Here is a 13,198-nt window from a genome sequence, read left to right as displayed (position 1 = left end):
CAACTTCTCATCACACTACAAGCTTTGCCTCTTAGCCCTAGCTAAGAGGCTTAGCCAATCATAGACATGATTAGGCTAGAATCTCTTTTAAAAAAAAAAACAGAAATTAAGAAAACACGGAAAGTAGAACTCATGCAAACAGCCGGCCTACTCTCTCTCTCTCTCTCTCTCTCTCTCCCTCGTGCTCACATCCACGCCTCCACGGCTGCCCACGTCCAGATGTGCCTCTCTCTCTCTCTTTCCTTCTTTCTTTTATGGGCAGCAGGAGGGTCGGTTTGGCTTGCGGAACCACCCGTTCTTGCGCTTCTTGCGTAGCAAAATGCAGAAAACAGCTTGCGTTTGGCTCTGTTTTGGCACAAAGGTGGCCCTGTTGTCGGATCTGTTCCGATCAGCCTTCTTGGGCTTGGTAGGACGTCCCTTGGGAGAGGTTTGAACGGCCAGGATCATTGGTCCGATCCTGGCCACGATTACATAACAACCCGGATTGTCCGGGTTTCCTCCGGACGCACGTCTGCGTATTATATGCGAAGAACAGATTTTGCCTTAACAGTGGGGCCCATGATCGAAGTCGATGGAGGAATCCACTCCGTCCATTGGATGCACGTTGAAACATCAGTCGAGAAGGGATTTTTTTGGCCGTCTTTTGATGCTACCCGCTGTTTCTTTGTTCCCGCCGTTCGTCCTGCTTTTGAATCCCCATATACATACATTGTCCGACAAAATCAGACCGCCAATCAATGTACAGTCAGTTTGGCCCTCTCAAGGAAATGAATGGTGTGGATCATCTATTATGATGATGATGGTGGCCCACCGAGTTCCGTCCGTGGGCTCTGCTTGTCTGTTACGCGGGCGGAAGTCCGGGTCTTCGAATCCGGTCGGGTCAACGCCCGCTGACCCGATGACTTGAATTGGTGCACAGCGAGTGCACTGCGTTCTGTGCACTCCCACTCAAGTACAGTGGGTCCCACCTTAATTTTTTAGAAAATCCATTCCGTCCATCCACTTCCCCATCTAATTTAAGTAGTTGAGTCCAAAGTTGAAGGACATCCAGATATCATGTGGGCCCTAGATCAGTGAATTATGGACTGATCTGTTAATTGGGCCACTTTCACAAAGATTCAAGAGCTGAATTTTAACGTATATGGTTAATTTATGGTCCTAAAGCCATACATAAAGTTTCGAGTGAAAAGGATAGTGGAAACCCTGTGATCTTGCATTCAGGACGATTTTCAAGTCTCTTTATCGTTAATCACTTGGTTTTCTCGGATCTTTGGCATGTGAATTCTTTGATTTCACTCTCCTAAAATTCATCCCTTGCTTTGATGATTCTTGAGTATCAAATCCATGCTTTTAGTACACTCCAAGCTCTTAAATTTACCTTGCAATACAAACACGATTAAAATAAAGCGTTAAACATTATCATGTTCGTAAAATCAGGCAATAATTGGAGTCTAATATGCAATATTTGACCCTCAACAAAAATGGCACATGTGTGTGCAATCTAATCCATCCATCAGGTGAGCCTGACCATGTAAATAATCTATCTCGAACCCAACTTAAAAGCATAAATCCAATGATCCGATAAGTGCCCGAAACCAATTGGATCTTGGCTTACCAGGATAGAGAGGTTGAAGCTCAGATGCAGGTGAAGTTTGCCCACATCTTCACGAACGGAAAGCGCTAGCCAATCTTCTTCTTTGCTCGTTTGTTTTGCAGATTTCCCAACCCAGGTCAGAGTCTCCTCTTCTTAGACAAGGTGGGGCTGGGAGTGATCAAGGAAGTCTTAAGTGGGGTCGAGTGACTATTGGTGGCCCAGCTGGGGGGTGTTTTGGTTGTCTTAGGGTTGTTCATGTTCCTTCTTCAGTTTTAGTTATGATAGGTGATCCCCAAGGCCTTTTTCTCCTAGGAAAGTATGAATGTATATTTCTGGTGATACATATGAATTGCATAAGTGAGTTTTTTAAATATATATATATATATATATATATATATATATATATATATATAAGATCCAAACGTGTAAGGACTTGGACCTGACAAGAGTCGAACCTTGTTACTACAAATAAGGAACCATATATGGGATGCCAACTAAACCCAACCTGTTGATAGCCATAAATTTATTGTGTTCACGGCTGTTTGGATCATAGGCCAAGGCTAATTAGGAAAAGGTTAAAAACCATTCATTTGATCGTGAATGGGCCATGATAAAAAATAAAAAATAAAATCTCACTATTTTAACAAATTTCTTTTCAATCCATGTCACACATATGATGCTAAAAGACAAGTTGGAAATGATTCACATTCTTTCATAAAGTTCCAATAAATTGAATTTGACTACTCCATCATAAAAAGCTTTAATCGGTGGCCAATCAATGCCAATGTCCACAGGATGGTTGGTTTGGATCATCATACACATGCATATGTATGGTTTACCAATCTATAAGTTTCAGTATCTCTAGGTATGCTTAATGTGGAAGATGTCCAGGGCCTACTTGTGTTGGTGAGGGCTAATTGCTCCTCAGATGACACGACGGTTGGGCATTTCTTCCGTGCTATTTAGTGGTTGATGCCCAATTTTTTTCATTGGTCATTGGTTTGGTTATGCCGGCCGTGTTTGAAATGCCTTTGATGTTAGCATATGTATTGCTATTGTACAGGGGTGATTTCCTTTTTCTTTTTGTGTTTTGTTTTGTTAGCATTGTGCTGAATAGTGAGGGTATATGATAATTGGTGTGGCTTGTCTTTTTTGTGGCCCTCAGTCAAGGTGCCCATGATAAAGTGCTTTTCAAACAAAGTTATAAGTAATATACTCCACCTTTAATATATAAAAAAAAGAGCTTGGGATTGATTTGATCGGTGGACCTAGTCAAATCTTAACCATGGGCCCACCTTGATATATGAGATATTATCCATGCCTTTCAATTGATTTTCCAACTTATTTTAGGGCATGGACCAAAAAAGGAAGCAGATCCGAATCTTAGGTAGACCACTATGCAGGAAACAGTGGTGACTGAATTCCCACCATTAAAAACTCTTGTGAAATTCTTCTTGTGGCGTACAAAAGTCTTGGATCAATCTGAAAATTTGTGTTTTCCCGTAGTCGGGGTCTGTATGGCCTTTCCAACAGGTTGGATGGCAAATAAACATTACGGTGGGCCAAGGACGTTTCTAACTGTTCGTGTTCAATCACCACTGTTTCATGTGGTATGGTCCACCCGAGACTTGGATCACCTTCATTTTTTGGCCCATGCCTTAAATGGATGGACAATGTAGGATGAGTAAATCAGCCTGGCTTTTAGTCCCTGACATGCATACAGGATGCCACAGCTGATTACCGGTTCGAATCTTGTTGACACGTGACATGTTATCACACGTGTGCTGTGAAACTTCGTTCCGTATGGCACGAAAAATAAACTTGAGTAACTTTATGATGCTCCAGCACACTTGCACAAAACCAGTGTGGACGAGACAGACCAATCCTAGCCACCCGATGAATGGTCATAACGGACACTCAAAAGCGGAAATGGTCGACCGTTAATATTTTCAGGTTTTAGATCGGATGGCAACGACCATCTAACCAGCAAGATTTCTATGTTGTGGTCCATTGAGAGTGGGACCCACAATTAGGACAGTATGGATTAAGATTCATGTATTCTATGTGGCACGGTGGAGATTGTTGCGCCACTAACACTCCATATTCTACCAGATTATTATTAAATTCTTGCTTTTGGAGGAAATTTGACTGCTAAAATCGTCGAGGACTTGGATTTTACTGTAAAGTGCCTCGAGGAACCGACAATCTCTTGTAGCTACTGTTAAGAGGAGAAATTACATTTCTGCCCTACTATTTTTCTTCTTTACAACGAAAGTTGTGGGGCCCACGTGGCACATGACCCACATCCAACCCGTCCAACAGATGAACACCAACATTATTATCAGATAAATAAAAATACAGCGTATCTAATCATTAATAGGCCAATGTAATTAAAAAAAATAAAAATATAAAAAAATATTTAAAAAAAACAATGCACACCATTCAAAATATCCTAATTCAAGTCTAGCCCATGAGATGATCTGATTGACGTGATAGCTATTTTTCTCTTTCATGTTATCACCACGGTGACAGGTTGGATGTAATAAACATACCACGATGGCCCCACAAGTGTTGAGTTTTACTTCCTTTTAAAGAAAAAAAATAGGGACATTTTTGTAATTTTAACCCTCGAAAAGCACCTCCAGATAATTTCTAATCGTGAAGGCAGTGTTTTGTAAAATATAGATACTTCGGATTAATTGGCGGTAAAAGCCTATACTTCTTTCTTTTTATTTGTTTATGTTTTCTTTATAGCCATATACTTGCCAAATTATTGAAAATAGGTGAGGAGAGCACTATACTTACAATATGGAGGAAAGATGAATCAGACCCAGATCATTGTAAGGTGTATATAAGCAGTTGGTACGCGGCTTGTGTTGTATTCATGAATGCTGAGGCCATACAACAGATACAATGAGTTGTAGGGGTGGAATAGTGGCCATTTACAAGAGATTCAAGCCACATCTTCTCATGGTTTTTGCTCAATTTTGCTACACATTCCTTTACTTCTTCACAGAAGCTTCTTTCAAACATGGAATGAATCCTCACGTCTATGTCACCTACAGACACCTTGTAGCTGGTGTTCTCATGTTTCCCTTTGCCTATTTCCTTGAGAAGTCAGTGCAACTCTCTCTCTCTCTCTCTCTCTCTCTCTCTCTCTCTCTCTCTCTGAGTATGTGTGTGGGACAATCTGCCGCACATGCGCCAACATAGCACGTGTGTGCGATCCAAGCTACTCATCAGATGGGTGTCCACCATGAATATGAGCTGCCCAAAAGTCAATAAGATCCACTCATTAAGTGGGTCACATGGATACAACGAATAGGGATCATTGGTCATCTCTTGTCCAACTATCCATCCTTCTCATCTTCAAGTGGTCCACATCTGATGAATGGCCCAGATATTCCACGTGTGGATAAGTGCTGGGAAGGACCGAGTATGTGTGGGGAACATATTTCGCTGGTCAGACCCTCAATCTGATGGGCCTCATCTTGGATGGAGAACCCCCAAAATCTCAATATTAATACTTGGAAAAGCATTCATCTAATGATGCCCAGTGTATAGAAGTTTCGTACGTACCTCGTTTTGCAGCAACAGCAATCTGAGTTTCTTGATGGGAAGGATTGAAAGAAGGTAAGGTAGTAGTACAAAACAGCAATGCTAATGCCACGAGTGGCTGTAGCTGTTTTCCCAAAAGTAACGAAGGTTTCCATTGGATACGCTGCATCCCGACAAATTACCATACAGTTGGTTGGTTTCCACCCGAGGTGGCATCCTTAGGATGATCTGAACCGTTCATTTTTTGATTAACACATAGAAGTTATAATCTTATAATAAATAAATAAATAAATAAATAATACCCAGTTCTGTGAAAGGCACCCTTGCAACAATCACAGGTTGGATTCCAAATGGACGGTTGTAAATAAAGTATACCTGACCGAAGAGGGAGAAGTTGTGTCCAGCTATACAACATGTTAACTACTGGTTTATATGGTTGCAGAAAAACAAGGCCAAAGCTCACACTCGCATTGTTCTTGGAGATATCTGTACTCTCTCTTCTTGGGTGAGTGTCCATATTCCAATCTACGTGAGTACTATGCTTAGTTGACAACTAATAGCTGTCAGATAATGATCAGATGATTATCATCAATATCCTAAACAAGCATGTGTGCAAAATCTGAGCCGATCATCTGATGTATTAATGGCCCAAAAATCATGTTTGTGTCACAGACAACAGATGTGGGCCATTTGCCTATTGATTTTAACATGTATATATATTTTCAAGACCTATCAAAACCATTCTTGGGCCACAGTACATATATGTCAGGGCCCACTATATATATATATATATGACATTGGAAACTGTTAAGAATTTCCCTACAAACTTTACAAGCAATTGCATCATATATGATTTGCATTGGAAGGAAACAGGAATAACACATTAGTTGGGAAATTTTGATTACAGGGTCGGATTAACACTAAACATGTACTTTGCAAGCTTAAGATACACATCTCCAACGTTCGTGGCATCCATTTCCAACACCATCTCTTCATTGACTTTTTTATTGGCAGTCCTTCTCAGGTGGGGACCACCTTCATTTTAACCACTCCCTTCATATTTACTTTCATCACCATCATTATCATCTTAGCCTTATTTCAATTAAATAGAATCTATTACATGCTACGTGCTACATGCATTCTATTCCACTTTAGTGTATTACATGGGTTGAAAACATTTAGAGCAGATTTACCTATTTATATCAGAGGCCTCATCACCCTTGATAATGAGGGTTTGGGAGCAATCAGAAAGGACTAATCAGTGCTTTGTCACTATTGGTCTCCTTTCTTCTTTTATTTTGTCTTTTTTATTTTTATTTTTATTTTGCTTTTTCATATGGCCCTGGGCATATAATAGGCGGCATGCCGTTCTTTTGTGGGGCCTTCCCAAAATTGTATTGGCTGTCCAAATTTCGATAAATAAATTTTTTCCTTGAAAGAAAAAAAAAGTATATGACATGGGTTGATTATAAATATCAGCCAGTATCTTTTCATCTTTTACTTTTTGTTCAATAAATTTTATTTTGAACAGTCATAAGTTTTATAGGTGTACATATGTGCACACGTGTGAAGCGTGCTCCAGTGGAACCGGAACTATATACAATGATACCAGGCAGTTGTGGGGCCCACATGATCTATGCATAAAATCTAAGACGTTGATCACATAGGCTGTTCCGTGAATCAGGTGTTCCATGCTACAAGGAACGAGTTGAAAAAAGGGAAAAAAAGAAGGAACGAGTTGAAACGAAATGTCCACCCTTAATTTGTGCAGAGAACTCACCATGCGGTATATGTGAAACTCAGGCCATTTAGAACATTCATCTGGTCTGGATGAAGGGTCAGGACAAGAATCAGGCAGTTTTGTGGCCCACTTTAGTGTCGTATTAGGCCTATTCTGGCACATCCGTAATATGATGTGAGATTGCCTTCATACATCACATGCCCCCACAAATGCCCTCCACGGCCGCAAGGCTATGATGGTGGCCATACCACTTGAGAGCACACACGTGTTAGTTTACATACACACATGAAAGCTTGGACCCCTAAAATTGGACCAAAGGCTAAGCTTGGGCTGATGAATGTAGGGGTGTACATCGGGCTGAACGAAGTCGAATTGGGCTCAACTCGGCCCGGCCTGGCCCGGTCACTAGCCAAACTCAATCCGAACCCCGGCCACCGGGCCAACATATCCAACCCAAACTCGGTCTGGTCAGCAATTGAGTAAGTTTGGGCCAATTTCGGACCTTATAACAAATTCATGAGAAGAACTTTGGTAAGTTCAAATGGCTAGGGTAAGGATTTATGATATATATATATATATATATATATATATAAAACGACCGAGTCGGCTAGGTCGAGTCAGAGTCTGATATATATATAAACGGCCGAGTTGGGCCGAATTAAGACCTGTTCGAACTCGGCCAGAATTCAGTTTCGAGCTGAAGAAAATGGCCCACCACGGACCGAACTCAGTTTCGGGTCGGGCCGAGTCGAGCGAGTTAACCGGGCTAGCCCAGTTCATGTACACCTCTAGATGATTGTAAGTCATGTGTAGTTTAAGGACATTAATGGAATGTAGTTCATGTCTCAATGATTCTGACTGTTTATTTAATGGGGGCTTAATTACCTTAGATGGAGGATACCAAAAGAAAGAAAGAAAGAAAATGTTATATTAGACTACTTCAAATCTTTAATCATTTAAATCTTTTCCTTATAAGGTGGCCTATCCGCATGGGGCTTTCTAGGCCAACGAATGTAAGGAACGGTCCTTCCTGAATTTATTTTGATACATTGGTATTAACAAGCTGAAATTAGTTTCTATGAATTTTATTATGCATATTGCTTTAGATTGGAGGGTTTGGATAAGAGCACACGTGGGATGGCAAAGATTGTTGGGACCCTGGTTTCACTGGCGGGTGCGATGATCATGACACTTTATAGAGGACCTGTTTTGAGGAATTCAGGGGATGGTCTCATTCACATCCAAGGAAGTACTAATGTCCACGAAAATTGGATGAAGGGATCCCTTCTTACAGTTGTTTGCTGCATCACATGGGCTTTATGGTACATCATGCAGGTATTCTCTCTCTCTCTCTAACGGGCCATTTGGACTCACCCTCAAAAGAGCCTTAGGCAACTTTTTCAGACAAAGCTCAGTTTCTATTGTGCATTTGGATGCACTTAATTACACAAATTCCATCTCATCTCTCTTCACAAAATAAGAGCCAAAGAGCTGACTTGATGAAAATTAATTAAATTGATTTTTGTGTGGAGTTAGCAGAAAAAGCATGCATGAAAACTCTCCCATTTGTAGAAGTACGTCCAAACAGGCCCTTATTTATAGGCTTATTATAAGCGGGTTGGATCAGCCCGGGTGTGCCTAACAGGCCCAGCTTTGTCTATTCATAATCAACTCACGCTGTGTGAAGTTTGGCCCAATCATCTAAGACCTGTAGGCTGACCAGACCCGTTGATGTTGCTACAACCCGAGCCTGGCCATTTGTTAATCAGGTATCACACCTAATCCTCCTCCAGGGAGTGAACTGTGCCTTAATAGATTTTTGCAAAACAGATTGATGGGCCGGCCCAATCCTCAATCAGGTTAACATATTTGGGTCTGGCTCGATATAAAGGGGCCACTGCCACAATGCTGGGCCTGACCTATTTCTTTCCAGGGAAAACAGGCCCGTTTTCAACCCTATCAACAATGGTTCCACCATTGGGACGGTCCAGATGTACAACTAGTTCATTTTATCTCCTGATTAAATGAGTACTGGGCTTTAATAAGCATTTGCAATGGTATAAAATGTGATGTATGCCGTCCATGGGTAGTGCAGGCAATCACATTGAAGAAATACCCGGCCCAGCTTTCACTAACAACGTGGATGAACTTTATTGGTGGGGCCCAATCAGCTGTTTTCACAGCATGCATGGTACACAAACCCAAGGCGTGGACTGTTGGATTCAACATCGACCTCTGGAATATCCTATATTCTGTAAGTAAATGTTACGAAGAGCGAGAGAGAGAGAGAGAGAGAGAGAGAGAGAGAGAGAGAGAGAGAGAGAGAGAGAGAGGGAGGGAGAGAGGTGCACCAACATGGGTATACGTGTGTCCACTTTACAAGGGTCTCCTGCTTGCAGCTGTGAAATCCAAGCCTTTCATATTGTGGACCCGCAGAGTAGATGTCATGTGAAAAAAGTAAAGGCCCCAATCCACTAATCTGTGGGCCACGCAACTGCATTGATCTGTGCCAATTCGTTAGGTTTCTAGAGGACTGCTAAAATGATGCATGTCAAGAAGGTATCATGAGCTCCGAATCAGAATATCTGTATTTTACAAGAGGTGCTTGTTTACCATGATAAAGACCATTGAGTCGAGACCGAGTCAGGCCCATTACTGAGTTTCCCAGCAATTTGGCTTGAAATCCAACTGAGTCGACTTGATGCACCCAAGTTTCGGGTCAAATCAACAAGTTTTGGAACTATGACAAAAACCAAGTTTACATGACGTCCGACCTATAGAACATAGCAAGTCGAATTAATTCAGCTGAGTTTCCAAGTCTAGTCATTGAGTTTTAGAAGTATTCATCTACCTAAATCTTTGGCCACAGGATATCTACTCGGCGGGCACAGATCAGGAGTACTTTGGAAAGTGCACTTAGCACAGATTAGCAGTAGACAGACTCTGTTTCAACATTAAGATCATGGGATCTATGTGATGTGGGTGTGTAAATTTATTTATTTTTTAAAAAGACCTAAAACATGGTAAGTTGAATTGACTGATCAGCTGAGTTCCTGAGTCGATCAGAGGGGTTTTAGAAAATCTACAATCTTCAAACATGGATGATTAATTCAAAGTGAATTTCTTTGCAGGGAGTGGTAGTCTCAGGTTTCGTGATCTTCATACAACTATGGTGCACGGAAGAAAAAGGACCGGTTTTTGTAACCATGTTCAACCCTCTTGGAACCATAGTCGTTGCATTACTAGCATACTTTGTTCTTGGTGAAAAACTCCACACAGGAAGGTAAGCTCTTCTAGCGGTTTTACTGTCATATAATTCGGGCCCACCTTTCTATGATCCAAATATTCCCATCCTGGGTGCACCACCATGGATGGTCATTAACCAAAAACTCCTCCGTCGGATGTTCTGAACCATCTGTTTGGTGGACCGTTTCTCTTTTCATATGGATTGTTCGCTATATTTTATTTTTAATCCATTTATTTCTAGGCCGGTCATGGGATGTATAAGATTGTTTAATGGGGAGTGTTTGTACAACATCACACATTCCTGGTGATGCTCACCAGTTGAGAGGTGTGGATAACAGAAAGATGGGCCCTTCCTATTTACAAATCTGGTGAATACACCTTTGTCATTATTATTATTATTATTATTATTATTATTTTGCAAATTCACCAACTTTTATACATTTTGTGATGCAATAGTACAAAAGTATTACTCGTGTATTATTGTAAAAAGTTGAAAGGAGTAATTAAATACATTTACTTTTTTTTTTTATTGAAAGGAGCAGCGCAAACTTAGGGCCCACCTAATATATTCAAAAGAAATAGGCGTGAGTACAGCCTAGGCTATTCGGGCAGGCCTGCCACAAAAAATGCAGACTCGCCTATCATTTCCCATACACATTGGGCCTCTAAACCACCCTAATACATGTACTTATGGCTTGTTCGGTAGCAACAAAAGTTTAACTTTAGAAAAATTTATAAGCGAAGCTCGTTTGGCCATGTTTGGTTTGGTCATGCTATCTTGAAGTTCTTATTCTTATTCTATTTACCAACCACTTAGAACAATGGATGCATTATTTGGTGCATATAGTGCATGTGCAAATTAAAGACTTAACACATATATAGCCATATGTAGTACTTGAATATATAGTGGCATATGAGGCACATATGGGGCTGTTGACAATATATAGTACACATTTGACACATGCATTGCATACATAATTTGACATGTGGCACATAGAGCTGTACATGAGTCGAGTTAGCTCATTCAGCTCGCTTGATTCAAATTGGAAAAGCTCAACTTTCCTTGGCTTAAAATTGGATTCGATCGAGTCGAGCTGCTTCTTGGAGCTCGAAAAAATTTCAAGCCGAGTTCGACTCGACTCGGATCAAATCAACTCGGTGACTCAGTTATTTTGATATGATTGCTGCTTGCCGAGTGTTCGATGAAATGACTCAACGAAGTGTTGGCGAGGAAGGAATGGATATGTCGGCTTTTTTATTTTGATGTTGCTCTCTTAGGTGTTTGATTTTGATGCCGATGTCTAGGTGTTTGATGAAATATTGTTATTGTTTTACATTTAGTGAGAAATTGAAGATGCATTCTAGTTGTTAGAGAAAATGCCGAACATGCTTGAACTTGGCTCGAACTAGCCCGAATTGTTGACCGAATTGAGCTGAGCTAGCAAAACAGGCTCGAGGACCAGGCTGATTCAAGACCAATCTAGGGTTAGCTACTAGCCGTGCCAAGCTCGACTTGGTTCGACTCATGTACAGCACTAGTGGCACATGCGGCATGTAAAACATACAAAAGCTTGAATGTAACATATTTGCATCACTTGCAAAATAGAGGGGGGGTTGTAGCACATTAGCACGTATAGCATGTGGTACAAGGGAAAAATGTGTACCATAAAATTATGACCCCCATATACCATAACATTGATTAGCTTGTCTCTACTTTTTCATAGGAACCAGGAAAACTCTGAAAGGATCATTATAAATAAATAAATAAAAGAGAATTTATTTGTGCTTTGATGGGGGTAACATGTGGGCAAGTTGTAAATAGGAGTGGCAATGGATCAGGTTTGGACTGAGTCAGGGTCAGCCCAAGCTCAACCCATTTACTAAATGGACCAATAATTCTTGCCCAAACCCAATCCACGACCCATTATTACCCTCGTACCTAACCTGACCCACTAAAAAATTCATCAGGCCAGATCCAATCGGACCAGCATCTGACCCGACTCGTTTAGATGTAAATGGGTTGGATCAACTAATCTGACACAATCCATCACGACCCAACGTAAGTTTAAGAATGAAATTTGACACTAAGGCTATCCACACAATTACCTTAGATAGTGGATATGTAAATACATAAAAGATTCATCTATACTTTTCTTCGTTATTTTGTGTTGGGTTTCAGATTAGGTCGGGTGAACTCATCTAACACAATGATAATCTATATGGGTGAGTTGGGTTGGATTCGGTAGGGTTCAACCCCAGACCATTTACTTAAAGAAGTAACAGTCTAGCTTGAGCCCGATCTGCTAACAATTTAGATTCACTCAAGCCCACCTCATAAATAGATTAGGTCAATTGACCTATTGCCAGCCTAGTTGCATATAGTTAGGGGAATAATTTTTGTTGCAGTTAAACGGCTCATTAATTGTTACCTCACCTATCCTAAGAGATTTTATGGAATCTGTTTAGCATAATCGGAGGTGTTATTGTCATCATTGGACTCTACTTGCTGTTGTGGGGCAAAGAAGGAGATCGTGTGGACCAGATCAAGTCTCAAGAGCCCTCCTTATCTTGCGAAGAACCAGCGGAAGAAAGCGAAGATAAAAGCATTCATTTAAGCGGAGAGGGAGATAAGTTGAAGATCTAAATGCTGTATTGCAAGGGAAAAGGATCAAAATCTATATAATAATTGATTGCCTCCAGCAGGCGGCACCATAACTTGTCATGCAGTCATGTCTTTGTGTCAACGTACGCGTCGCTAGCATCAGACATCAACACCATCCTAATAATGGGCCTTGTCATAAGGATATCTTATATCTAAAAGTCATTTATAATCCACACATCAAATGGGCCATACCTGAATTTTTGTCGTTGCTGATCTTCATGGTGGGGCTTACAGTTAGCATGATGTAATTGTCCAACACTAAGTACAAAGTTGGCGGGACAATATGTCTTCATGACAAGTTATGATCTATCTATAGACGATTAATATCCATTGGGGTGATGTAAGAAAGCAGTTGTATCACAAAACAGCTATGAATAATAAAAAGAATGGTTTGTAT

General features: G+C 40.8%; 1 protein-coding gene across 2 annotated transcripts; it reads left to right on the top strand.

Annotated features, from left to right (window-relative positions):
• Positions 1 to 4,375: 4,375 nt before the first annotated feature.
• Positions 4,376 to 13,198, top strand: LOC131226214 (WAT1-related protein At5g07050-like). Of its 2 annotated transcripts, XM_058221991.1 has the most exons (7): positions 4,378 to 4,710; positions 5,595 to 5,657; positions 6,060 to 6,176; positions 8,000 to 8,228; positions 8,989 to 9,147; positions 10,025 to 10,176; positions 12,606 to 13,198. In XM_058221991.1, exons 1-7 carry the CDS (start codon positions 4,508 to 4,510, stop codon positions 12,781 to 12,783), a joined length of 1,101 nt encoding a protein of 366 aa, XP_058077974.1. In that variant the 5' UTR covers positions 4,378 to 4,507; the 3' UTR covers positions 12,784 to 13,198. The 2 variants fall into 2 exon arrangements, with proteins under 2 accessions (XP_058077975.1, XP_058077974.1); XM_058221992.1 differs by lacking the exon at positions 5,595 to 5,657 and having other exon boundaries at positions 4,376 to 4,710.

Source organism: Magnolia sinica, chromosome 14 (assembly GCF_029962835.1).
Source record: "Magnolia sinica isolate HGM2019 chromosome 14, MsV1, whole genome shotgun sequence".
In the NCBI taxonomy this organism is placed as follows: domain Eukaryota; kingdom Viridiplantae; phylum Streptophyta; class Magnoliopsida; order Magnoliales; family Magnoliaceae; genus Magnolia; species Magnolia sinica.
Note: the sequence above shows the minus strand (reverse complement) of the source record. Positions and strands in the feature narration are given on the sequence as shown.